We start from the raw sequence: 25,914 nt of genomic DNA, 5'->3' as shown, positions 1-25,914 counted from the left end.
CACTCCACAGACAGACAGTGGGCCATCTCAGAAGGCAAGAGGAGCACCAGGGTATGGGTTATCAATTTTTACAGGGCTGGGTAATTTCATAGGCTAATGAGTGGGAGGAGTATTCCAGCTATTTTGAGAAAGGGTGGGGATTTCCAGCAATTGGGCCACCACCCACTTTTTTAAAAAAAATTTTTAAATTTAATCTATCTATCTATTTATTTATTTATGGCTGCATTGGGTCTTCGTTGCTGCGCATGGGCTTTCTCTAGTTGCGAGAAGCGTGGGCTACTTTTAGTTGCGGTGCATGGGTTTCCCATTGTGGTGGCTTCTCTTGTTGAGGAGCACGGGCTCTAGGCACACGAGCTTCAGTAGCTGTGGCACGCAGCCTTCAGTAGTTGTAGCTCACGGGCTCTAGAGTGCAGCCTCAGTAGTTGTGGCGCTCAGGCTTAGTTGCTCTGCAGCATGTGGGATCTTCCCGGACCAAGGCTCGAACCCAGGTACCCTGCATTGGCAGGCGGATTCTTAACCACTGCGCCACCAGGGAAGCCCCACCACCCACTTTTTGATACTTATGGTCAGCCTTGGAACTATCATGGCTCTGTGGGTGTGTCAGTTAGCTTACTGATGTGTTACAATGAGTTGTATACTGACGCTCAAGGTCTAGTGGAAGTTGACTTGTCTGCCATCTTGGACCCATTTGGTTCTAATCAGTTTATGTTATGTCCTCGGGCTATGTCATTCTTTCAAAGGTTGTGCCCTGCACCCTTCCCTCCTGTTTCAATATTGAGACTCATCTGCAATGAGGGGCCACATGGGTCTGTGTCTGCTCTCAGAGCTGAGGCCTGAAGACCAAAACCTGTCTGTATCCACCTGATTCTCAGGAGGGCTATAGTCCTCTGGGATTTAGGGAAACCTCTGCTCCAGTATGGGGGGGGGTGGCTCCCTAAAAGAGAAACCCTCAGGAATCTGGAGGGACCCAGGCAATGAATCATTAGTCTGAGTCAAAATGGAGATAGCGGGCTTCCTGGTGGCACAGTGGTTAAGAACCCTCCTGCCCTTGAGAACACAGTGAGGGGGAAGTAAACTGGGACGAAGTGAGATAGTGGCATTGACATATATACACTACCAAATGTAAAATAGATAGCTAATGGGAAGCAGCCACATAGCACAGGGAAATCAGCTTGGTGCTTTGTGACGACCTAGAGGGGTGGGATAGGGAGGGTGGGAGGGAGATGCAAGAGGGAGGGGATATGGAGATATATGTATATGTATAGCTGATTCACTTTGCTGTACATCAGAAACTAACACAACGTTGTAAAGCAATTATACTCCAATAAAGATGTCAGAAAAAAAAAAAAGAATCTGTCTGCCAGTGCAGGAGACACATGTTCGAGCCCTGGTCCAGGACGATCCCACATGCCCCAGAGCAACTAAGCCTGTGTGCCACAACTACTGAGCCTGCGCTCTAGAACCCATGAGCCACAACTACTGAGCCCGCGTGCCACAACTACTGAAGCCTGTGCGCCCAGAGCCTGTGCTCTGCAACAAGAGAAGCCACCGCAATGAGAAGCCCATGCACTGCAACGAAGAGTAGCGCCTGCTTGCCGCAACTAGAGAAAAGCCCGCACGCAGTAATGAAGACCCAATGCAGCCAAAAATAAAAAATTTATTAAAAAACAAAAAGCAAAAAACAAAATGGAGATAACAATGACCAGTCCAGAAGCCACAGGTTACAAATTATGATGAGACAGGGAAAGTTTTCTGTCACTGGAGGTCTCCAGGTCTGGGCTGGGAAGGCTTAGCTCCTCAAGGCTGTTCCTTGGGCTGGCTTGGAATCCTGGTTTTGTGTCTGTTTGATGTCACATTATGAGAATCCTATGAGCTACACTGGGCCTGTGTCTCTGGAGCCCCTCACACAGAGAAAGCACAGGTCACCAAAGATGACTGTTGCCTGGAGGGTTCTGACCTATGAGGTAGGAGTCCAAAAGAGGCTCTGTTTCCAGCTCTACTTCATATTGCTTTCTTGGCTTGGGAAATCACTGGCCCACATCTGGCCTCAGCTTTGTTATCCATAAAACAGGCTTAACTGACAATTTCTGAGGTATTGTTTCCACAAGTATCTGGAAGGATGATGATGATAATAAATATGATGTTTAATTTTTTTCTTTAAAAATCATGTTTATTGAGGAATAATTTATTTTGTTTTATTATTTTTTAATTTCTTTATTGAGGTGTGTGTGTGTGTATATATATATATATATATTTTTTTTTTACCAATTTTTATTTACTTATTTATTTTGTCCACTCTGTGCGGCCTCTGAGATCCTAATTCCCTGACCAGGGATTGAACCCATGCCCTCAGCAATGAAAGCACAGAGTCCTAACCACTGGACTGCCAGGGAATTCCCAATTGAGGTATAATTTAGATACAATAAAATGCACATATCTTAAGCATTGTTTAATGAATTTTGACAAATGTCTAGACAAATATAACTACCAGCCTATCACATCATAGAACCTTTCTGTCACCCCAAAATATTCCCCTGTACTTCTTCACAGTCACCCTTGGCACCAGGGAAAACTGTTCTGATTTATATTACTCTATATTAGTTTTGACTTTTCTAGAATTTCATGTAACTGGAACCACACCATATGAACTCACTTGGGTCTGACTTCTTTTGCTTAACATAGTGCATTTGAAATCCAGTGTTGGTATTGTGTATGTCAGTTGTTCATTTGTTTGTTTTTTATTGTGGTAAAACATACATGACATAAAATTTACCATTTACTCATTTTAAGTGTATATATCATTCATTGGCCTTAAGTACATTCATAGTGCTTTGTAATCATCACCACTATTTCCAGATTTTTTTTTCATTCATCCTGAACTGAAACTCTGTACTTGTCAAACAATAACTCTCTACTTCCCCCTCCCCAGACCCTGGCAACCTCTATTCAACTTTCTGTCTCAATGAATTTGCCTCTTCTAGGTACCTCACATTAGTGGAATCATATAATATTTGTTCTTCTATGTCTGGCTTTTTTCACTAAGTGTAATATTTTCAATGTTTATCCTTGTTGAAGCATGTGCCAGGATTTCATTCCTTTTTAAGGCTGAATAATTTCATTTTGTGTAATTACACTTTGTTTACCCATTCATCTATTGATAGCCTGTGGATTCATTCATTTCTTTTTACTGTTGAGTAGTATTTCATTGTGTGGATACACAACTAGCTAATCTGTTCATTTGTTCATCTGTTGGACACCTAGATTATTTCCAAATTTTGGCTATTACGAATAAAGTCCTTGGATGGACATATGCTTTCATTTCTCTTGGGTAAATACTTAGGAGTGCAATGGCTGGATCATGTTTTAAGTATAAATTTAGTTCTTAAAGAATGGCCAAACTGCTTTTCAAAGTGGCAGGAAATTATCAACGCATGAGCGTTCCACAGTTTTGTCAGTTTTTAATTTTAGTCTGTTTAGTGGGTGTGTGGGGTTCTAATTTGTATTTCCTTGATGAATAATAATGTTAAGCATCTTTTCATGGGCATAATGGCTATTTATCTTTTCTTGTGAGTTATCTCTTCAAATCCTTCGCGTACGTAAAAAAAGGCTTAATATCTATTTTTGCAACCAGTGTCGTCCAGACACTATGCTCATTCACGGTCATGGCTTTATGCGCTTTAACTGACGCCCGCCCTGCACAGAGGAAGTAACCGACTGAGACTTCAGGGAACCTATAAGGCTCAGCACTAACTGGATGCAGAACGGCTAGGCCGTTTCTGGGCATGGTCCCTGGTGGCTCTCTAAGGCACGCTCGGTGATTGGCTGAAGGAGCACTTCCGCAGGCACTTCCGAATCCGGGCCCGCCCCGAGCATCGGTGATTGGCTGGGATGGCCGAGCGCGAGCCCTCTCGGGAGTTGTAGTTCTTGGGGCCCGGCTGGGGACGCCGGGAAAGACCATTGGTCTTACTTGGTCGCGGCCGCTGCCACCATGTCCCGCGTGTCGGTCCCTTGTCATGTGAAAGGTACCGTGGCCCTGCAGGTGGGCGACGTGCGGACCTCCCAAGGCCGGCCTGGCGTGCTGGTCATCGATGTCACCTTCCCCAGCGTCGCGCCCTTCGAGGTGAGCAAGCAAGTGGGCGCGACCGGGGCTCCTGGGCGGGGCTTATCTGGGAACTCGGGCGTGTCCCAGCCATTTAATCGTTTACTGAAAGCCTCTGCAGTACCTCGCCCAAATGAATCAGTTAAACATTTATTTATTCCTTCAGTTAACACACAGTTACTAGAATGCAGCTTCCTCTTCTGTTCTCTTCAACGTCTCTCCCCAATGCCCAGAATGGCGCTGACACGGAAGTGCCGAGATAGTAGGCTAGGTGCTGGAAATACAGTTTTGAACCTAATAGAGGTGAGAGGTCGTTTTGTCCCTGGCCACTGACTGGGTATCATTAGACAATGAGTTACCCCCAAACCTGCCTCCTGCCCATTCCTACAGTCCCTGCTGGAGGTCAGGTTCAAATCATCCCTCATCAGGGTCTTCCCAGTGGCTCCAGTTTCCAGTCTCCAGTTGCCCTTCCACATCTGCTGGCAGGGTGACTGGACACTGCAAGACCTCAACACAGAGGACAGAGTCCACTTTCTAATGGCCTGGCATTCAGAGCCACTCTGTGTCTTTGCCCTACTTGCCTCTCGGCCCCAGGCATTTTGTCCTGTAGTGTGTGGTTCTACCCCAAGCTGTTGCTTACTCTAAGCTGGGAGACTTCATTACAGGGCCCAACCCTGGAAATCTGATTCAGTAGGTCTGGGGTGGAGCCTGTACACTTATATTAAAAAAAAATTTTTTTTTCCTTGAGTAATTCTGTTTTGTTGCTGTTGTTTTGGGGTTTTTTGGCCTCACCACGGTGGGATCTTAGTTCCCCGACCAGGGATCGAACCCTGCGTCCTGGCAGTGAAAGCACCGAGTCCTAACCACTGGACCACCAGGGAATTCCCTCCTTGAGTAATTCTGATGAGTATCCAGTGATGAGAACTGCTTTAGCTAGGCTGAACCACTCTCTGTTCCAGGGGTATGCCAGGTCCTGTCACCCCTTGGTGTTCCTTTGTTTATGCTACTTTACAGTTTCTACCTTTCATGGTCCACTTGATGAACTCATCTGTACATTTTCTGATTCATCTAGAGTTAGGGCTCTGACCACTCCCAGCATCTTGGACATGCAGCAAGATCCGAGGTCATGGTTTGCATGACATGCTCATTTAGACTGTGAGTTCTAGGAAGGCAAAATCTCTTTGGGCCCCAGTGGATTCTTGTTGATATTGTTAGATTGGTAGAAGAGTACATTCCTAAGTGGAGGAAGAGATGGTGCTTTTGAACCCATCAGGCCCGGGGCCTAGGTGTGATTTGTTGTGGTGGGTTGTGTGTGCCCTAGTTGCAGGAGATCATGTTTAAGAATTACTACACAGCCTTTCTGACCATCCGTGTTCGCCAGCACACCTCAACACACACTCCAGCCAAGTGGGTGACCTGTCTTCGGGACTACTGCCTGATGCCTGACCCACACAGTGAGGAGGGAGCTCAGGAGTATGTATCGCTGTTCAAGCACCAGGTCAGCTGGGACTCAGCATGGCCAGGGCAGCCCAGATGAGGGCTCACAAGAGGCCTGGGGATTGGGCCAGGATACCATGAGGGAAGAGGGGCAGGCAAGGTTGGCCTGAATTGTGGTTCTTGGGCAAGTGCCTTGGAGGAACTACTGTTTCCTTCTCAAAGGCCTGGGGAGGAAGCACCTTGGCTCATTGCTGGTTGGCTCCTGGGCAGTGAGCTGGGGCCTCGGTGGGTCCTTGTGTGTATGTGTCAGATGCTGTGTGACATGGGCAAAGTACTGGAACTACGCCTGATTCTGCGACAGCCATCACCACTGTGGTTGTCTTTCACGGTGGAGGAGCTGCAGATCTACAAACAGGGACCAAAGGTAAGTGACTAGCTCAGAGCTGTTTGCTGGCCCTTTCTCCAGGAGGCTCCTAGCTATGGCTGGGAGGCCTGGGGGTACAGGTGGGAGTGGATAGGTAAGGATGGGGAGACTCAGAAGGAGTCCTTCATGGAAGTTAGCCAGGTGGGAATGCTGGAAGTTCATGATAAGAGGTGAGGCCACGTCCCCATATCCCCTGACCTTTGGGGCTACCTGCCTTTTTCAGATCTGGAACATTCAGGTACCCAGATATACTTCTGCTCCTTGTCTTCGTGGGGCTTCCTTCTGCATAGCAGAAGAGCTTAGGTAGTCTTCTGCCCCTGGGACCTAAACGGGATTTTCCCAGTTTCTGGGGCTCAGGGGCCCTTCTCTCTGCCTTCAGGACCTTGGGATCTGGTTCCAGGTCTCTCCTACTCTGCCCGCCTCAGGGCAGTATGCCTTTGCTTTGCAGAGCCCTTCCATGACCTTCCCCAAGTGGCTCTCGCACCCAGTGCCTTGTGAGCAGCCTGCTCCCCTTCTTGAGGTAAGCCCTTACCCTGGCTAAGAACCATGTGCGAACAGCTCTGGTGTCCAGCACAGGCCCAAGGGGACCCCTTTCTGCAAGAATCTGGGGCTGGACCCAGGGACCTTCGTTCACTCTGTGCACCTTCCTCCTGGGATTTGAGGCATCTCTGTGTGGGGCCGGGCCACCTACTCCACATCAGGCCCCATCCTCATGTTTCACAAGTCATCTGGGAATGTCAGCTGGAGGGCCCCATAGCCCAACTTGGCCTATCTGGAGTTATAAGGGCACTGCTGGGGAGAGACCCATGGCCACTGACCCCTCCTTCTGGAGCAGGGTCTCCCAGACCCCAGCAGGGTATCATCCGAGGTACAGCAGATGTGGGCGCTGACAGAGATGATCCGGGCCAGTCATACCTCCACAAGGATCGGCCGCTTTGATGTGAGTGATCGCTTCCCTCTGCTTGGCTCCCGTTGGCCTGAATGGATCAGATCTGATGGTCTTTTGTGTTGCAGGTGGATGGCTGTTATGACCTGAACTTGCTCTCCTACACTTGAGCTGTGGCCCTTAGTCAAGACGTTGGCCTTCCGTGCCCATCCAGGCCCAGCTTGGGCCATCAGAGGCTGAAGTGCTGTCCCTGTGCATTCCGAGTGTTGCCTGCATGCGCATTCTGTCAGGACCACGTTCACAGAGTCAAGATTCTTGGGGGCTCACTGTGTTGCTTTAGCATGAACTCCTGGAGGGGATACACTCTGTCCTCACCTGACTGCAACCCAAACCTCCTCCTTCGCCCTCCCTAAAAACACTCCAGTTCTATTCCTAAGAATCCCCCTGTGCCCTCTGTCTCCCATGCCAACATGAACATTCCTGTCTTCTGCCTGCTCCCTCACCCTGAGTGTAGTAGGCTGGGGTAACCTACTAGAACCTGCTCTGTCTAGCCTTGGAAGACTGCTATAACTTGGCAGTCGTAGTTTGGAAGCTTGAAGGAGAAACAGGAGCCGCGTTTTGCCTTCTGCGCCCCCTAATGGTCTTCTTTCCCTTTGTATTATGCCCACAAAAAGAAAATTCCTATCTAAACTCTTCTGCTGCTTGCCTAGGGAGCCACACAAAGCTGGGAATTTGGGCAGCCTGAGTCCCTTGGTGCCTGAGTTGGCTCCTGGATGTGTGTTCAAATGGGTCTGCCCCCATCCATCGGGTCTGGGCGGGTGCCCTGGGCAAGGCTGGGGCCTGAAAATGAGTCCTGGGACCTGTCTGCCATCTGACAGAGCCCAAAGCGCATCTTGTCCCTCTTCCAGTTGCCCCCATCTAAGAGCCACGCTCAGTGTGATGAGAGATCAACCTCGGTGGTGGTGGTGGGGGCCAGGTGAGGGTTCTCATTGGTGTCTTTTAAGAGGCTGAGGTTTTCTACAACCCCAGGCCAGCAGCTGAATAAGACAGGCTGCTGCTCCTTATGAGAAAATCCTGCTTCTCTCTGTTTTTTCCTGGCTTGCTTCTGGGGGCTGTTATGAGGCAGTACTGCAACATGTGTTGGACCTGGAAAATTGGATGTTTGTGTGGCTCAACAGCTTTCTAGGGGAAGGGCAGCCACTTTTTGGTGGCCACCTTCTGATGTCACCTATCAGAGTTCTTGTAGGTGGTATCTGCCTGCAGGGTCATTTACTAAGCCCCATTCAGCTTTTGCTAAGAGGGTAATGATCAGTCTTGTGCTCAGGGAGTAGCAGCTCTCAGTGTGTATGTGAGTGAGGGGGGAGGTCCCTGGGATGGCAGGGACCCTGCTTCCTGCACAGCTCTGTCCCCAGCACAGGGCCTAGTGTGCAGCAAGATCAATAAATACTTGTGGAATGCATCACTGTGCCCGCTGCCTACGTTTGCCCGGCGAGAGAGCTGGAGACCCTCACATGAGGCCAGGTTACTGTGGCACTCTGCCTGCCGGGCTGACTCCACCCTCCTGTGCCCTCTCCACCCCTTACCCTCCCCCCATGCGACCTTACACTCCTATTGTCCTAAACTGGTGATTCAGGCCTTTCAGCCCTTTGCAGAACTTTGGCCCTTTGGAGGCAGGGCAGTCAGCAGGGGGAGGTCTAGCCCCCAGCTCTATTTCTGAGTGGCTTAACTGGCTCCAACCGCCCAATCTGCCCTGATCAGATGGAAGCGCCCGGGGCTATTTCCCTGCAGCTGGGAGTCAATGCACTGTGTGCTCTAAAGCTGCGTCTGCCCTTGGGGCTGCCCACTCCCTCTTCTGATCCCCTGGGCGGGGGAGAGACCTATCTAAGCAGGGCTTGGACTACATCTCCCAGCGTGCCTGTCAGAGTGGTGGCCTCTGTGCGTCGGCTGCACCCGTTGCGGGCAACAATGCAGCGGGCTGGGAGCATGATGTCCCGTCTGGGCTCGTGTCTCCAGGCGCTCCCCTCGGCCCTGCGCCGTTCTCTCAGTAGTGCACAGGTGGGATAGAGGGTGCTGGGTTGTGGTGCCAGTCTTGGAGGGTGGGGGAGGAAGAGGGCTGGGGCCTGGGGCCTTGGTGGCACTGAGCCCGGCCGCCCGCAGGACGTGCTCCGCAGGACACCACTCTATGACTTCCACCTGGCTCATGGCGGGAAGATGGTGGCATTCGCAGGCTGGAATCTGCCTGTGCAGTACCGGGACAGCCACGTTGACTCACACCTGCATACACGCCGGCACTGCTCGCTCTTTGACGTATCCCACATGCTGCAGGTGAGCCAGGGGAGTGCACTGATTGCCAGGCCAGGGCTTCCTCTCCGTCCACAATGGTGCAACCCTCAGCTTTCTTTGCTGGGAGCTGGATTCCAAGGGCAGCCCTCTCAGAAGAGTTGGAGGTCTCAAGGGTGTAATGTACTATGGCCCTCAGTAAACTGACTCAGAGGGTCTCTTGATCATCTCCTGTCTTATCTCTCTAGCCTGCTCCCACTTAGTGGAGTGCCTCAACGTCCTGGGTTTTCCAGGGCTGCCACTCATTGTCATCCACTGTCCTAGGTATTGGTTTGGAAAAGGGGGTATTTCAGGAAGGTGCTGGGCCCTTTCAAGTTCCCTAACCTCCCTGAGTGCATCTCTTCTGTATTGGCGGGTGTGGGGGAGTCAGAAAGTAGGGCTTCTGCCACTTGCAGAACCAAAAGACTAGTCAGGCACTTTGGCTGGATTGGAAAGTGCTGTGGGTGGCAGGGAGGATGCCTCCTAGCCCCGTGGCTTTCCAGAGGCTTTTTGATCTCTTTCCCAGACCAAGATATTTGGCCATGACCGGGTGAAGCTGATGGAAAGTCTAGTGGTTGGAGATATTGCAGAGCTAAAGCCAAACCAGGTGGGCCTCTCTTTTATTTCTGCTCAATGAGTGTTCTTAGTCATAAGCCAGCAAACCAGTCTGAGTCCCTGCTTCGGGCCTGGGGGCACAGAGATGGATCAGACACAGTTTCTCAGGGCTTTCGTTCTTGGGGGACAGAGTCCCTGAGTCATGTCCAGACACCCAGCCATCTGCAGGGAGGGTCCTATCCCATCCCCACCACATCAAGCTGGAAGGCCAGAAACCCAGGTTCACGTCCTGTTCTGTGACTTCCATGCTGCTTAACCCCTTGCAATTTAAATTGTAGTCCTGGGAATTCCCTGGCGGTCCAGTGATTAGGATTAGGACTCTGTGCACTCACTGCCAAGGGCCTGGGTTCGATCCCTGGTTGGGGAACTAAGATCCCACAAGCTGTGCGGCCAAAGAAAAACGAAAGTGTAGTCTGTAAACCAGCAGCCTCATCGTCACATAGGAGCTTGTTAGGATACACTCTCAGGCCAGTTCTTCAGACCTGCTGAATCAGAACCTGCATTTTAACAAGATCCCCAGGTGATTCATGTGACCTCTTAACCTCAGGCTCTTCTTATACTGTCCATCCAGTGGGGAGGCTGAGGCCAGCCAACCTCAGTGTTATAGAGGGTTGTTGTGGAGCACATGGGGTCATCAAGATAGACTTTGAAGCTGCTGCTGCTGCTTTTTTTTTTGGCCATGCTGGATTTTAGTTCCCCAACCAGGGATTGAACCCTCACCCTCAGCAGTGAAAGTGCCGAGTCCTAACCACTGGACCACCAGGGAATTCCCATAGACTTTGAAGCTTCTGTCCTGGGGTTTGGAGCACAGACTGAGTTGTCCTAGGTCTGGGTGGGACGAAGCATCAAGTCCTAGGTATGGTGGGTTAAGTGTGAGAGGGGCTCTCTGTACTAAATGGGGAGGGGTGCAGAGGCCCCACCAGATCAGGGAGGTGTCCCCCAAGGTGGGGAAGAGGTGAAACCTTTCTCAGTGTATGAGGATCAAAAACCCTGGGCTTGTGCAGGGGCCTGGGCTGACCCAGCCTTGCTTCTTGCACTGCCACCACCCCTCAGCTCTATTCACGAGGGTTCATGAGTTTGTGGTGGCTGAGTGGGCCCAGGGGCGTGTTTGACTCACACTTGACCTTGGCCTCTTGGACCTGGAGGCAATGATGCTCCACTTTGATGCTAGGGAACACTGTCGCTGTTTACCAATGAGGCTGGCGGCATCTTAGATGACTTGATTGTGACCAACACCTCTGAGGGACACCTGTATGTGGTGTCCAATGCTGGCTGCTGGGAAAAGGACCTGACCCTCATGCAGGTATAGCCCCTCTGTGTCCCAGGTACCCTGTCCTCCTTGTTCACAGAGCAGCATCCTTGTTTTCCAGGACAGACCTGGAATGGATAAGGAGCTCAGACAATGGCTCTTTGAAAGAACAGTGGGCCAGAGCGGGCCCTCCCTGGAGCATGCTAAGTTTCAGTGGTGGGGAAGTGGGGGAGGTGGGGAGGTGAAGCTGATCCTGGCCCCTAAGTGAGGATCCTCTGGTGCGGATGGAAGGCTGGAGCCTGGTGTTAGAGCTGGCAGACCTGGGCATGAGTCATCCCTACCACTTAGTAGTTATATGACCTTGTTAAGACGGGAACCAGCCTACTCTGCCGAGCTCTGCAGCACCAGGTGCTCAGTAAGGGGTCCCAGAGCAAATGTGGTATTTCTTTCCTTTCAGGACAAGGTTAGGGAGCTTCAGAACATGGGCAACGATGTGGGCCTGGAGGTGATGGATAATGCCTTGCTAGCCCTGCAAGGTAAGTGGGCCAGGCTGGGTTTGGAGCTGAACTTTGCCTTCCAGGTTTCCTCTACTGCTTGGCAGAGAGGCTGTGCCGGGGGAAGGTGAGGATGGTGCACCATAATTCTAAGTTTGGTATCATGCCCTCCTTCTACCTGCCACAAGGCTCCATGGGCTGTGGGCAAGAGCATCTTCTCCCACCTGCAGAGTGGGGCTTGCTCAGGGCTTGTTCTGGTCCCTAAGGGCTGTGATCCAGCTTTCTGGGGCACCAGGACCTGGACACTTGGTTATTGGCTCCCTGGGCCCAGGCCCCACTGCGGCCCAGGTGCTACAGGCTGGCGTGGCAGATGATCTGAGGAAACTGCCCTTCATGACCAGTGCTGTGATGGAGGTGTTTGGCGTGTCTGGCTGCCGTGTGACCCGCTGTGGCTACACAGGAGAGGATGGTGTGGAGGTTTGTCAAGAAGTGGGCACAGGGTAGTGCAGGGCATAGGACTCGGGCCAGCAGCCCATCTGCTCCCTGGTGTCCCTTGCAGATCTCGGTGCTCGCCGCGGAGGCAGTCCGCCTGGCAACAGCTCTGTTGGAAAACCCAGAGGTGAAGCTGGCAGGTCTGGCGGCCCGGGACAGCCTGCGCCTGGAGGCAGGCCTCTGCCTGTATGGGAACGACATTGATGAACACACCACACCTGTGGAAGGCAGCCTCAGTTGGACATTGGGTAAGCTGGGCTAGCACTCAGGGAGGGGATCCTGAAGGCTGGAGTGACCCTTGATGAGACCAGCCAACCCAGGACTGCTTCCAAGGTTGTGTAGCCTGGAGCAAGTGGCACAGCCTCCCTGAGCCTTCATTTCCTGAAGATACCACAGTGGCTTTGCCCAATAGATACTGAGGACCCTCAGCAAGCTGAGGTGGGGAGCATGGCCTCCAAGACCAGGGGTCAGTAGGTGGATGGCTGACTGCACTGCAGGGGAGGAATGGGGTCTAGGGGCAGCCTGAGCGAAGGGGCCTTGATGCTGGATAGATGTCACTTGGGTTCCTTGTCACTAGGACCTCCTGTAGTCAGGGGTCCTACGGACTCTGGCTTAAATCTGATGTGTCATGTTCCAGGGAAGCGCCGCCGAGCTGCTATGGACTTCCCAGGAGCCTCAGTCATTGTTCCCCAGCTGAAGGGCAAGGTGCAGCGGAGGCGTGTGGGGTTAATGTGTGAGGGGGCTCCTGTGCGGGCGCACAACCCCATCCTGAGTACGGAGGGTACCGTGCTTGGTAGGTTGACCAGGGAAGTTGGAGAGCCCTTGTCTCTTCCCTAGGAGGGTGGGGACCCTGGGCTGGCAGGGTGGTGTTGACACATGGCGTCTGCCTGGACAGGTGCTGTGACCAGTGGCTGCCCCTCACCCTGCCTAAAGAAGAATGTGGCGATGGGTTATGTGCCCTGTGAGTACAGTCGGCCAGGTACCCTGCTGCTGGTAGAGGTGCGGCGAAAGCAGCAGATGGCCATGGTCAGCAAGATGCCCTTTGTGCCCACAAACTATTATACCCTTAAGTGAGGATGACTTGGAGCAGGGCCCTCTCCTCCAGGAGCCTTACCCTGGAGGGCATTGTACAAGGGGCTAGGGGTTTGTACAAGGGGTTTGTCAGGAAGCTGAGGCAGAACACACTTGGGGTGGCTAGGTGGAGGCTGGTACTGGTTGTCTGGGTAACGGGGTCACACCACCTATTCCCATTTCATCCTGTGCCACTTGCAACTTCAAGACCCCATTTCTGAGTGACGGGCCAGCCCACGGTCCCATTTACCCCACTCTTGCCTGCTGGAGAAGCATCAGTTCTGGCACCTCGCCCTTCCACTCTGCCAGGTGCTGCCTGTGGAGCAAAGGCTCACCTTTAGGGGGAGGAGAAAGCCTGCCCAACCTACCTCACCACGGTTTCTCACACTGCAAAGGGTCACTACCTTGGGCAGTGCCGGCTACCTCCTCTGGTTCACTTTCCATGAATTCAAACTGTTGCCTCTTCCTGGGTAGGGATGATTCCTGGCTCACAGAGGGTTGGCCTAGTAGGGCTGTGGTGCCCGTGTGTAAACTTGGGGATGGCTGAGGGGGGCATGGACTCATTCTTCCACATTCTCCAGTTGGCCCAGCCTGCTGCCCAGCAGCCAGCCATGCCAGGCTCACCACCTGTTCTGAGCCCCAGGGCTGTTGTAGGGCAGGCTGGGCCTCCTCCCAGACTTGCCTTATCCTGGGCTGACCTCCGTCCCTGGGACTTATTACTGGACTCCACTGACCCCTAAAGAAAATAAAACATTAAATGAGCTTCCTTCCTTCTTGCTTGCTACAGTTCTAGCTTCATTGTTCTCTGTCCACAGGGTTCCTAGGGTGCCAGTCCAATGCCTGCCTTCCTGGCCCAGACTCAGAGTGGGTTCCCCTTGAGAGGGGCAGGTCTATAAAAACTAAAGGGGAGAGTGCCCCTACTGGGCACCACCACTGCTCCTCCAGGGAGATGGCATCACCTCTCCACCTCTGCAAGTTGTATTCTGGGTGCTCAGGGGCAACAGCCCCCAGGGTGTTCCCTCTCCAGTTTCCCCTGTGCGTGCACACTGTCCTGTCAATAACCACACAGCTGATGCACTTCCATGTTTAATAAGCCACATCCTCAGTTGAGCCTGGGGTGAAATATGGGACCAATTCTGAGTGTGGTGTTTGTTGTCAGTGGGTAGGCCTGGGGCTGCAGAACCATCATCCCACCAGCCAGAAGATACTCCGGAGTACTCGTGCATGAGCTCAGCATAGTCCTACTCCAGTGCACTCTGCAAAGACAGCCTAGGCAAAGGCTGCCAGATGGAAATGTGACATTTAACAGAGAGGAAGGAAGCAGTGGGACATTGAGGTAGCTGTTGGCCCAGCAGAAGCAGGCAGAAGTATGTCCATCAGGGAAGCAGGCAGGTCTAGGGCCACACTGCTTTCAGGAACTGGTGTTTGCCACTTATACCTTTATAAGTTCCCTTGGCTCATTGTGGAAGTGGCAGGCCTGCCTAGCCTGTGGGCTCTTAGAACGAAGCTCCTCTGGTTCCAGGTCAAGATGGGAAGTGGTGAGGCTGCAGGGCACGATGGGGCCGCTTTGCACTAAACAGCTCAGTATGTCCCTTTGAGGGGCAGGGTACAGATCCACAACCCCACAGGCACTTAAGCAGTGGAGATGGGAGTTCACCCCTGGGACTCAGCCACTTCTAGGTACCCAGCTTCCTTCTGGGAGGGGTTAAGAGGAATATGAGTACAATGAAAAGACAACTTATATAGCCTGACTCACACCTGGAGAGCTCAGGATGAGCCAAAGGAGGTGGGTGTTTGGTGTCCACTGTCTTATACTTGAATGGCCAGCTAAGTAACCATAAAATATAAGGCTGTGTCCAGGCCAGGATTCCCTGGGTCCCTGCCAACAAAGCAAAACCAAATAAAGGAAACCCCAGGCTTAGGGGAAAACAGACCTGCCTTACAAATCTCAGAGCTGGTCAACCTCAGGCTTCCTCCCAGGGACAAATCTCTACAGGGTCACATCCCAGGGGGATGGGAAGAGGAACAGGAAAAAGCCAAGACAGAAAATGGACTGTTGCCCTCCCCAACCCAGAGGCTTCTGAGCTGACCCCTGAAAGGAGAAGCATGCCTTCTCTCCTTAAGCCACCCGGATCAGGGTACAGGCAAACTCTTTACTGGCCCAATGCCTGGGGCTGCTGGAGGCAAGACCAAGGGCAGTGGAGGCCCAGCCCTGCAAGCACTGGCATACTCCCTGCCCCCAACCTCTACCCCCGCTGCAGTCGTCCCTGGGGTCTGGGCAGCAGCAGAACCCAGTATGGGAGCCAGCAGACCTCGTGATGTTCCTGGAGACCCCTCTGCTGCCTTCCCTTATTCTCTGTGGGTTTTAAGAGGTTCATTTGCTGCTGTTTCCCTGAAAGTGATAGAAGAGAAGAGGGGTTATTCCGCGGACAGCATAACAGTCCCCTTGTGGGGGCTGAGCTGGGCTCAGTAAGGCCACACTATAACCTAGACCTCTCTGCTGAGCTTCCACAGCCCTCACTGGGTCCATCACTTTCCCCTGCAGACTTATTCTTCCTCCTGCTTCTCCACTTTGTGAATGGTGCTCCCATCCTTCGCCAGTTGCCAAGGACAGAAACCTGTGCAGTGGCAGGCCTCCTAATTGGCCTCTTGCCCTCTCTATTGGACACCTTTACCTATTTGCCATAAAGCAGGCAGTTATAAAAGCAAATTCGGTCAGGCCATGGCTTTGCTGAGTCCAATAGCTCCTTGAGACTTGGGATAGGGTATTCCAGGTCCCTTCATGCCTTTATGTTTGAGCTCCAGCGTCACAGCCTTGTCTATCCTTCCAATATGTCACCCTTGTTCTTGCCTATAGGCCTTGTTCTGTCCATTCTCTTTGCTTGGTACACCCCTAGCCTTTGCCCTCAGCTTAGGTGTCTGACTTGGAAGATACCAGCTCTGATGACCCTTGCCTCTGCACTGCTGCCCTCCCCTTTTATTTATTAAAAAAATTTTTTAAATATCTTTATTGGAGTATAATTGCTTTACAATGTTGTGTTAGTTTCTGCTGTACAGCAAAGTGAATCAGCTATATATATACTTATATCCCCATATCCCCTCCCTCTTGAGCCTCCCTCCCACCCTCCCTGTCCCACCCCTCTAGGTCATCACAAAGCATTGAGCTGATCTCCCTGTGCTATGCAGCAGCTTCCCGCTAGCCATCCATTTTACATTTGGTAGTGTATATATGTCAATGCTACTCTCTCACTTCGTCCCTGCTTCCCCTTCCCCGCCGTGTCCTCAAGTCCGTTCTCTACATCTGCGCCTTTATTCCTGCCCTGCCACTAGGTTCTGCTCTCCTCTTTTAAATCTCTGGTTCCACCTGTGAGCAGGGCCTGGGTTGTTCTTGTTCTCTGGACCTAGTGTGGCCCCTGCCATGTGGTAGGAGCTCAGAGATCAACTGAATGAATGCTCTGATTAGTGAGTTCATGTTTTACAGATTAGAAGGCTGATCTGATGAGTTCAATCAGTGCACTAAGGACAGAGGCTCCTGCCTTTCCAACTGAGGGGCTTACAGTGCAGTGGAATCTCTACATCTCTTACAGTGCAGTTGCCACTACATCTCTGAAATTGTGACAATAATGCCACCCACCGCACAGGTTACTGAACAGCATACAGATGGGCTGTTCAGACATCGATGTCACTTGAAGCCTGAGCTCTAGTGCAGACCCTGGGGTTTGCTGCAAAGCTGGTGGCCTCCTACCCTGAGAACTCCCTTCCCCTGTCCTCAGCTCAGGGGTGGCCTCTGCCTGCTAAGCATGGGGTAGACATAGGAGTAGATTTACTCACCAGGAAGGGAAATGCGTGGAGCCATCAGGTGTGGATCCGTTCTGGCCGCCCAGACCTGGGGGCAGGAACACATCCAGAGCTGCAGCAAGCTGGGGGTGGGTATCTGAGCAGGCATCAGCCCAGGTCAGGTTAGAGGCCAGTGGTATTGTTTGATGGAGAGTGTAGTGGAGGCCCTAAGGGACTAGTGGTATTGTCTGACGGGGGTTGAAAGGAATTTATATGTGACGGGTGGACTGGTGGGGTTTCTGGCGTGAAATGGTATGTTGACATGGGTCAGGGTACGGCGTTAAGTTGTGATGAGGTTCTCAGGGGACCCACTGGTAGTCTGGGGAGGGTTCTGGGGAACCCAAAGGTACAGTCGGTGGGGGAGGGGGTGGCCGGCCCACGGAAGTTGGTGGATCGTCTCACCTGGCCGGTGATACAGCCCGGTCACCGTACTCCCGTAGAACCCCCACGCCAGCTGGATGCTCAGGAGACTTAACACCAACCAAAGCAGCAGCAGCTTGAAGAGGGTCACGCGCATGTCCTGCGCCTCCCACTCCAGCAGGAACTCGCTGCCGAGGGCGCCCAGAGCGCCCAGCACCGTGGCCGGCAGAGCCTGCAAGGACTGCCCAGACCAAGGCTCCGCCATGACTGGCCGGCGTCCTAGCCAGGGGACTGTCACCGTAGTCCCCACTGCGCAGGCGTCTGGTCTTCCGGAGCCAGGTCCGCTAGTGCGCACGCGTAAACCCACGGAAGGCGCGTCTACCTCGCTTGCGCGAAGAGTTGGCAGTTTGGGGAGGAGTGTTAAAACCGCGCACGCGCACCTAGCCCCACCCTGCTTAAAGGATGAGTGACTCGAGGAGTATAAAATAGCAACCAGGTCTTTTATAGCCCAGGAGTTCCCATGATGCCCCACGCGGCTGCAATGATTGGTTAAGAGTCTTGCTTTTAGGGTGTGGACACGCTCCTAAGCAATCGTGGCTGAGCAGGGAGTGCGCGCGCGTGCGCGGGGCCGCGACTGGGGCCGGCTCGAGCCCGCTGGGCACACGGGGGCGCGCACGTCTCTCCCCGCCCTCCCGCCGCCGTCGCCGCCCGCTCTTGCTTTCTCGCGCTCCCCGCCCGTTGCTCTCCGTCGGTTCTCTCGTTAGTCCGCCGCAGCCTCTTCAGCCACCCGCCGTAGTCTTCGAGCTTGCGAGTCGCGGACGGGAGTCCTCGGCGCGGAGAGGCCGGACTCGGAGTCGTCGCCTGAGGTGAGCGAGAGGGTTCCCTCCTGGCGCCGCGGTGCCCCGGGCCCGCCCGCCCGGCACTCTTCCGGCCGCCCGCCAGCCGCCGCCCCGCCGTGGCCGCGCCCCACCTGCTGCTCTCGGCCGGCAGCACCAGGACCCTGGCCCCTGACCCTGACCCCAGGCCGGGGACCCAGGCCCCGCTTCCAGAAGCGACGGCCCCGCCCGCGCAGTCCCCGGAAGAGCGCCCCGCGGCCTCCCGCGCCCCTTCCCCCGCCCGGCCAGGCCTGCTGGAGCCCAAGCCGCCCGCCAGCTCTCGGTCCCTGTCGCTTCCTCTCCTAGGGCCGCGCCGGGCAGGGCGGGGGCTCTAAGCTGGGCCCCACGAGCTGCTGGGCAGCCGGCCCCTGTGAAGCGCGCGTGGCTGTTGGAGTTGAAATAGGAAAGAAACTCTTTACAACTCCATTTTGGCTTTTACGTTTAACATGAAACATGAATCACCGTTTTATACTGCGTGAAGTCCAGTTATGTTTTGGGTATTTTCGTTTTTAATGCAGTATGCTTTGAGATTGTGTAAGTAAAATATAGTGTTGAAATCTTAAGGGTTAGAATTCTTCGGTATTTAAAAGAAGGGAATTTTCCAGTTGAAAGGAACATTTTTTCATGATTTAAACTGTGTGTCATCAAAATAAAGTATTAATTTGCAATTTTGCTTAGTCTAAATTACTGCCTTGATTAGGAATCACCTGGACATCTGTCCTTAGTTACCTGTTGGATCCAGTTACACGTTCACTAAATAGTACTATTTGCACTCAAATTGATTTGGTCAAAACCATGTTTAGTAATTTATGATAGAAAGTTGGCATTCTTTTTCCCAGAGTTGGTTTCACTTGTGTTTCTTAATGATCCTTATTTTAAATTTTTACTTCTGTTGGTAACTCGTTTGATTCTTTTTGTGTTTAAGACAGTTTATTGAAGTAAATGTTTCTTGCAGATGTGTGATCAGATTATACTCCTGCCAGATCTGAAGGGGGAAAAATACTTTAAAAATTCTTTTAAATGTTGTATGTGGTGAGAATTTTTCCGCCACTTGGTGTCACACACCCAGATGTGTAATGCTTATGTACCATTGCCTGATTGTCACTTTAGACATGGCTAAATTGGGAGAGATGCTGCTTTGAGCATTTGGCACAAGTGACATTGTTTGGACTGAAATAGAAGATTAATTCTTAATTGTAAAGGATAACTTGAGGGATCTCTTTTGATAAATTGTCTTGAGTAATTCTATTTACTTTTTTAGAGCACTAGTGGCTCTTGGGGACATAAAATATATAAGATGAAGAAAACAAACAAAAAATATATGTAAGATGGAACTTGGTTTTAGTCAAAGTCTAGTCCTAGACTTATAGCCTCTGTTCTCATAAATATCTGTACTAGAGGGAAGAAGAGAGTAGGAATCCACTGACTTTTTCACTGATCAAGAATTTTAGACCTGAAAGGAATCTTTAGGACTTGTAGTCCAACCCCATTTGCAGATGAGAAACTGAGTCCCAGAGACTTAAGTAAATTTCCCAAGGTCATATGTCTAGTCAGGTGCCAGCGAGAACTATTTTCACTGTAAGATCTTCTCCATGTACTCCCAAACAGCTTGCTTAGAGTCAGCTAAAATTCAGGACTTTCAACTTATTCCAACTGTTTCTTCATTTATGTATTGTTGATTTTTCATGTATTGGGAGAATCTGAAAATTTTTCCAAGCAAATTTCAGTTCTTAAGCTTTTACTCTCCTTTCTGTAATTTGGATGGTCCTACAGCAGTTGATTGAAATAGGTAAATGAATATACAGGGTCTCTGCTTGGGCTAGTTCTTGCTGTGAGGTGTTTTGGTCTTCTTGAGGGACCCAGCTTCTTCCACAGGCAGGCCTAGACTCCCCTGCTCCAAATCCAACATAGTTAGGCCCTGATAAGATGTTATCGGGCAACTGTGGGCTCTTTTGACTATTGATTTGAGGTGGGATGGAGAGAAACAGTATATATTGAGAATATAGTTTCCTGTGTATATGTATGTGCTGGTGGTTTTGCTGGAGTATTTTCAGTCCTGATTCCTTGTTTGTCAGTTAACTCCTTTTAAAACTTTAACCTGGTCATGTGGGGGTGTAAGTTATTAGAGTAAAAACAGGTAGATCTTCAGGTGTTTCTTGTCTATAGGGTGGAGTCCACGCTGTGACTGGAGAAGGTGGGTTGCTACTTTGGGCCTTCTTTATTGTCCTGGAGCTGAGAGAGTCACGTTAACTTTGCCAGAAGAAAGACTGATATTTCAACTTGTAAGAGCACAAATTTGGGCTTGCTGGGCTTCTATAGACAGCACCTCGGGTTTAATTGCATTGTGGCTACTAGTGATAATGATAAATGGTACATAATCACTGGATTTTAATCACATATATTTGCAGTTTTAAAAGGTCCCTAAAGGTATTTCGTCTTCCCTTACGACTTAAGTTTATTCCTTTATGCACCTGGCCTGTAGAACTATTTGCTTGTACCTTCACATTAAGATAACCAAATTTTAAACTTGTGTTAATGTGTCTCACTATAGTCTGCTCTTTGGGGACATGCTCATTGTTAAGTACTTGTGAGATTAATAAATTAAAATTCTCAGTACAAAGTTAGTAATTACTGTAAAATTCCTATTTCAAGTGTTTATTTCAAGTGATTCATTTTTAATCTGTGGTGCTGAAGTATTAAGTCCTTGTATACTCATAATTATGGTAGTCATGTGACTGAAAATCAGATAGACATTGAAGCTACTCATTCTGGGTGTTGGTCTGAGTTTATTGGTACTTCCTCCAGATGATTATGAATACATGTTTATAGCTAATAATCATCAAAATATGAGATACTCTGTTAAATTGGAGCCAGGTTGCAGTTGATACCAGATTGAGCTTGATTTTTTTTTTTTAAGTGGGTGGGTAAAGTAAATGTGCTTAAGCATATTTATGATAGCATCTTATTTAATATTCAAGTAAAGGGAAAGAGGAGAACATAAGCAGCCGATGAAATAAGTTTGGAGTGGAGTGAAGGGAAAAGTGGGAGGTAAAATGAAATTAGAGAGGTGGGCAGGGACCACATCATGTAGGACCTTTTAGGACATGGGAAGTTCTTTGGATTTTTTTTTAATCATCAGATTTAAAAAAAAATCAGGATAATGATCCGATCTGATATTAAACAATTAGAATCATTAACCAAGAGTAGGGGGTAGATCTGAGTCCATTTTGACTTTAAACAGTAAACTAATACTGACCATTTCTGACAAAGGTATCAGAAGGATTTCCTAATATTATTCATGTCCTTAATCTAATGATTTCAACCTGTTTTTTGAATCCATTGATTTTCTGACTGTTGTCTTTAATTTCTGTGTAATGCCTGTATTAAAAAGGAAATGTAATTTGATAAAGCAGGTCATTCAGATGTTCATGGTAGGCTGGGTGGTAGGCATACAGGTGTTCACTGTAAAATTCTTTTAACTTTGCTGTGTGTTTGTAATGCTGTGTGTTAAATGTTTATAATGTTGGGAAATTAATTTGCGTAGGATTCATCTGCTTTTGATTTTTGCTTTTAAAAGGGCAACATTAATTTGTAATACTCAGAAAATAAAGTTGATAGTGTGCATTTTGTTAAGTGAAGGAGGCCAAAACGTTTAAAAGTGGTAAATTTTATGCTGTGTCAGTAAAAATTAAATTCTGTGCCTTTCCCCCTTCTGGATTCTGAATTACTTAACAGAACTTTGGGCAAGCCCATTTTACATCCTGTGCTTTTGTTTTTTTCTTTGTGAAATGAATAGACATAATTCCTGATTTTTTTTTTTAATGTGTTTATAGTACCTTTCATCTGAGAAGTTCAAGGCACTTTGTAGAACTTCTGCCACACAGGCTGTGGGTCTTGCAGCACATTTGTAAGGTATGTAAATAGCTTTCATTCCCCTTCCTCCATGGAAGAGAAATAATTATTATATATTATATATTAATGTAAGTTCTAAGGAAATGTGGGTGCAATACTATTAATGATTTTCTTTTCCACCAATCTTGAGATCGTTATCTTACTCCATAACTTTTCTCTCTGGTCTTATTTTCCAACCTCTCTCTATAAGATACTCCTCTAACTTCCTATTTCTATTCTAAGCAATATTTTTCTTCTTAGATGAAGATACATTTCCTAACCTCTTAATCTTTAAGGAGATGTATTTACCATATTATACACATACTTCTCTCGCTTCTGGATCACTCCCATCTTAATTCTTCTGTTTTTAAATTTCTTTAAGTTTTTGTTTTTTCTGTAGAGTAGTTTGGTCATCTTATAGTTTGTGCACAGCCTGTGCTTTGGGTATGTCTAATTATCAGTAGAAAATAATTCAACCAGAGAATGAGGATTGGAGGACAATCCTTCTTACCAGAGGAGTCAGCATTGAGAGCAATGTTAAGAGCAGGTGTAATAGCCCATCCAGGGGCTATTCAGATATTTTAAACCGATTACAAATAAAGGAAATAGAATCATCTTAATTTTATTGATACCATGTAAGTATCCTGGTTTGGTACCATTTTGACTACTACTTCTTGTTCTCCTTGGGTCTGAGGGACCTCTGTATATAAAGAAGTGAGCTGTTAAGAGTATGAATATTCTCATTTGATGAGATAGGCTACCTGGCAGGGAAGTCATATAACGGTAGTGGTTTTGGTTGGCTTTGAACTTATGGTTGGCTTTGAACTTAACGGTTGGCATCGTAAAAGGAATGGCCAAGCTAGCTTGTCATTATTCATTCATTGAACAAGTAGTTACTATATGCAGGTGCTGTTCTGGGACACATTTGAAGAAAACAAAGAAGGTCCCTGCCCTCAGGTAGTTTTTTCTTTGTTTTACAATGTCTTTATTCCTAAAAACATGAACATTTTGAATCATTTCATGTGCTTTTCTCAATATCACTGACGAGAAAGTGGAAAGCACGTCAGGGGTTAATAATCACAAAAACATTAATAGCGCTGCTCATTTTTATTCTGGTAGGGAATACTGATGATCCATGGCAAGAGATTAGCCCAGTGCAACTGCTGGGCATAGGACAGCAACTGGTCTAGCACCACTGGGCGTGATACTCTGTTGCAGTTCCATGAGGCTTGAAATTCTCTCAGCAGGTTCGAGTGATGCATTAGGGTGGTTTGATTGATGGCCTCTCTTAAAAGAGGGCAGACTGCATTTCAAAGTTGTTTTCTCAGTTGTTCATTTTTGACATTACTGAGTTAAAAACAAAAATAAGGTTATGCTTTTGCTCTGTAAGTTTGCTTACATCAGATTTCTTTCACCAGAAAGGCTGATGGCCCTGTAATTACAAAAGAATTCTGCCAGACAGTGTGCCTGCCTGCCTCCTGCCTGCCTGCCTGCCTGCCTCCTGCTTGCCTGCCTGCCTGCCTGCCTGCCTGCCTGTCTGTCTATCTATCTATCTATGTATCTGTCTGTCTGTCTGTCTTTAAGCAGGTTATTTTATTTCTTTGAGCCTCAGCACCTACATCTGTGAAATGAAGATTTCCATTTCATAGGAATTGTAGATGAAATAATATGTGAAGAGTACAATGCTCAATGCATATTAGTTTTCTCCCTTGTTGGAAATACTTGTTCTAACTCTGGTAGATTCTTCAAGTATATTTTTCTTTCAGGATATCAGTGCATTGTATTTATATAGTGACCGTTTGCTTTCAGAGTGATGAAGATTTTAATAGGAAGCTTAAAGTTACATGAATTTCTTTACTGCCACCTGACTGAATAGGAGGAACACGTGTTTCTTGTTTTCATTTTCTTTTCTTGTCTTTTGTTTGTTTAACTATAGGAGTTAGTATGTTGGGCTTAGATTTTACCATCATTTTTTTTTTTTTTTTTGCGGTACGCGGCCCTCTCACTGTTGTGGCCTCTCCTGTTGCGGAGCACAGGCTCCGGACGCACAGGCTCAGCGGCCATGGCTCACGGGCCCAGCTGCTCCGCGGCATGTGGGATCTTCCTGGACCAGGGCACGAACCCGTGTCCCCTGCATCATCAGGCGGACTCTCAACCACTGTGCCACCAGAGAAGCCCCAGGCTTATTCTTTAGAAATTATATTTTACATTAATTAAGTTTTCCAATTTTGCTAAGCTTGCATCCTTACCATAGTCCCTAAGACAGAAGGCCCTAAAACTTAACGGGAAAATGTTTTGAACCACTTCATCAGTTTAATAGTAGGCCCCAGAAGCAGTTCCCACATAAAAACTGATGTGTTTTTTGCAAGAAGAGGGATAAAAGAAGATAGGTTTTTATTTTCTGAAGTTCCTAGCTGCTGTAAAATACAGAGACCCAATTCCATTACTGTAAAAAATTGTTTGTGCTTTGATTTTAAGCATATGGTTGAAAGTTCTACTTTTGTTATATGTACACTGCTATTTTTACCTTATTCCCATGGCAGTTGTGTCTCAGTTGATATAGTGCAGATGAGTTGTCCCCTGGTGCCTCTTCCATGGGCCCAGAGAGCAAATGTTTGGCCACTCTTCCAGTGTACCTTTAGGTCACCCTATTATTTGTTATTTAGGTTTTGAGGCCTAAGGAAGGAAGTACGTTTAAGGTGGATATTTAATGTTGTAACAGTACAGTTTTTTGTCACGAGATAATTTTATTACATGATTTGGCAGTTTGGTTGGAAACACTGGCGTTTAGAGTTTTTTGTGGGAAAGTTATTTTCTGGATGAAGTCTTTTGTTTAACTTTTAAAGTTATTCAAAGGAGACTTTATCTTTTGAAGGTCTTAAGTTCAGAAAAGGAAGGCAGTAGAATATCTTAGGTAAGAGCATGGGCTCTCTGGAGAGAACTGACAGTTAAGTACTAGCTCTTATACTTGACAGCTTATGACTCTGGATAGTAATGTTACCCCTTTGTAACCCAGTTCCTTCTCTGTAAAATGGGGTAACAGAGTGCTGTGAGGGTTCAGTGAGAGAGAAGCACTTAGCCCCAGTGCCAGACATGCAGGTTCAGTTCTTTAACTTTCACTATTCAAGTTACAGTTTGTAGTACCTAGTAATCACACTTTAATCTAATCTGGAAGGTGATTTTTTTTGGAGGGGGGATAGCACCCTAAGAATTAATTTGGGGGGAAATAAACAGGCCTCTCTACTGGATCCCTGTTGCTTAGGAACAGTGGTTCGCAAACCTGGCTATTCCTAAACATGGGATCCAGTTCCTAAAGTTGGAATTACTTCAGGAGGCTTTTTTAAAAATCACCTTTGTTGAGGTGTAATTTGCATAAATAAAATGTACTTATTTAAATAACAGTTTAGTACGTTTTGGTAAATATATACACCTGTGTAATTGCCACCCAGTCAAGATACAGAACATTTCCTTGGGAGGCTTTAAGGTTTTCTATTTTTAGGGGGGCGTTGGATGAATTGGGAGATTGGGATTGACTTATATACGCTACTGATACTATGTATAAAATAGATAACTAATGAGAACCTACTGTATAGCACAGGGAACTCTACTCAGTGCTCTGTGATGTCCTAAATAGGAAGGAAATCCAAAAAAGAGGGGATATATGTATACGTATAGCTGATTCACTTTGCTGTACAGTAGAAACTAACACAACATTGTAAAGCAACTATACTCCAATAAAAGTGAAAAAAAACCATTTTCTATTTTTAACTAGTTTTTTATTTAAAACAATATATGTACTTTATTCTTGTTGGGACTGTGAATTACAAGTCAGAACTACAGTGAGGTGCCACCTAACACCCATTAG

At 48.6% G+C, this 25,914-nt stretch overlaps 4 protein-coding genes across 8 annotated transcripts in view; 3 read left to right on the top strand and 1 right to left on the bottom strand.

Moving 5' to 3' along the window:
- Positions 1-3,948: 3,948 nt before the first annotated feature.
- On the top strand, positions 3,949-8,321 carry NICN1 (nicolin 1, tubulin polyglutamylase complex subunit). 4 transcript variants are annotated; one of them, XM_079933144.1, is made up of 6 exons: positions 3,949-4,120; positions 5,421-5,597; positions 5,847-5,960; positions 6,409-6,480; positions 6,796-6,900; positions 6,975-8,321. In XM_079933144.1, the coding sequence occupies exons 1-6, from the start codon at positions 3,989-3,991 to the stop codon at positions 7,014-7,016; spliced, it is 642 nt and encodes a 213-aa protein (XP_079789270.1). In that variant the 5' UTR covers positions 3,949-3,988; the 3' UTR covers positions 7,017-8,321. The 4 variants fall into 4 exon arrangements, with proteins under 4 accessions (XP_079789270.1, XP_079789271.1, XP_079789272.1 ...); XM_079933145.1 differs by having other exon boundaries at positions 5,481-5,597; positions 6,975-7,114; XM_079933146.1 differs by lacking the exon at positions 6,796-6,900 and having other exon boundaries at positions 6,975-7,095.
- A 261-nt stretch (positions 8,322-8,582) lies between these two features.
- Positions 8,583-13,114, top strand: AMT (aminomethyltransferase). The gene is made up of 9 exons (XM_079933142.1): positions 8,583-8,901; positions 9,004-9,171; positions 9,692-9,772; positions 10,952-11,083; positions 11,487-11,565; positions 11,855-12,000; positions 12,083-12,263; positions 12,653-12,808; positions 12,911-13,114. Exons 1-9 carry the CDS (start codon positions 8,605-8,607, stop codon positions 13,087-13,089), a joined length of 1,419 nt encoding a protein of 472 aa, XP_079789268.1. The 5' UTR covers positions 8,583-8,604; the 3' UTR covers positions 13,090-13,114.
- A 1,528-nt stretch (positions 13,115-14,642) lies between these two features.
- TCTA (T cell leukemia translocation altered) lies at positions 14,643-17,689 on the bottom strand. 2 transcript variants are annotated; one of them, XM_079933148.1, is made up of 4 exons: positions 17,326-17,689; positions 16,918-16,972; positions 15,399-15,478; positions 14,643-14,781 (listed from the first exon to the last, which is right to left on the bottom strand). In XM_079933148.1, the coding sequence occupies exons 1-3, from the start codon at positions 17,546-17,548 to the stop codon at positions 15,436-15,438; spliced, it is 321 nt and encodes a 106-aa protein (XP_079789274.1). In that variant the 5' UTR covers positions 17,549-17,689; the 3' UTR covers positions 14,643-14,781; positions 15,399-15,435. The 2 variants fall into 2 exon arrangements, with proteins under 2 accessions (XP_079789274.1, XP_079789273.1); XM_079933147.1 differs by lacking the exon at positions 14,643-14,781 and having other exon boundaries at positions 15,341-15,478.
- A 256-nt stretch (positions 17,690-17,945) lies between these two features.
- Positions 17,946-25,914, top strand: part of RHOA (ras homolog family member A) — a 51,695-nt gene continuing 43,726 nt past the window's right edge. The window contains exons 1-2 of the mRNA XM_079935573.1: positions 17,946-18,149; positions 21,992-22,070. The gene's annotated coding sequence lies outside the window, so the exon portion shown is untranslated. The remainder of the gene's footprint in view (positions 18,150-21,991; positions 22,071-25,914) is intronic.

Source organism: Stenella coeruleoalba (assembly GCF_951394435.1).
Source record: "Stenella coeruleoalba genome assembly, chromosome: 10".
In the NCBI taxonomy this organism is placed as follows: domain Eukaryota; kingdom Metazoa; phylum Chordata; class Mammalia; order Artiodactyla; family Delphinidae; genus Stenella; species Stenella coeruleoalba.
This window is presented reverse-complemented; position numbering and strand designations above follow the sequence as displayed.

Bases quoted from the DNA above. Each gene is read 5' to 3' on its own strand.
- NICN1 (XM_079933143.1), top strand. From the start codon at position 3,989: ATGTCCCGCGTGTCGGTCCCTTGTCATGTGAAAGGTACCGTGGCCCTG. The intron at 5,961-6,408 runs GTAAGTGACTAG...TTTGCTTTGCAG, and splicing joins TCTACAAACAGGGACCAAAG to AGCCCTTCCATGACCTTCCC. The intron at 6,481-6,795 runs GTAAGCCCTTAC...CTTCTGGAGCAG, and splicing joins AGCCTGCTCCCCTTCTTGAG to GGTCTCCCAGACCCCAGCAG.
- AMT (XM_079933142.1), top strand. From the start codon at position 8,605: ATGGAAGCGCCCGGGGCTATTTCCCTGCAGCTGGGAGTCAATGCACTG. The intron at 8,902-9,003 runs GTGGGATAGAGG...GGCCGCCCGCAG, and splicing joins GTTCTCTCAGTAGTGCACAG to GACGTGCTCCGCAGGACACC. The intron at 11,566-11,854 runs GTAAGTGGGCCA...CCCTGGGCCCAG, and splicing joins TGCCTTGCTAGCCCTGCAAG to GCCCCACTGCGGCCCAGGTG.
- TCTA (XM_079933148.1), bottom strand. From the start codon at position 17,548: ATGGCGGAGCCTTGGTCTGGGCAGTCCTTGCAGGCTCTGCCGGCCACG. The intron at 16,973-17,325 runs GTGAGACGATCC...TCCTGCCCCCAG, and splicing joins CGGGCTGTATCACCGGCCAG to GTCTGGGCGGCCAGAACGGA. The intron at 15,479-16,917 runs GTGAGTAAATCT...TATCACTTTCAG, and splicing joins TCCACGCATTTCCCTTCCTG to GGAAACAGCAGCAAATGAAC.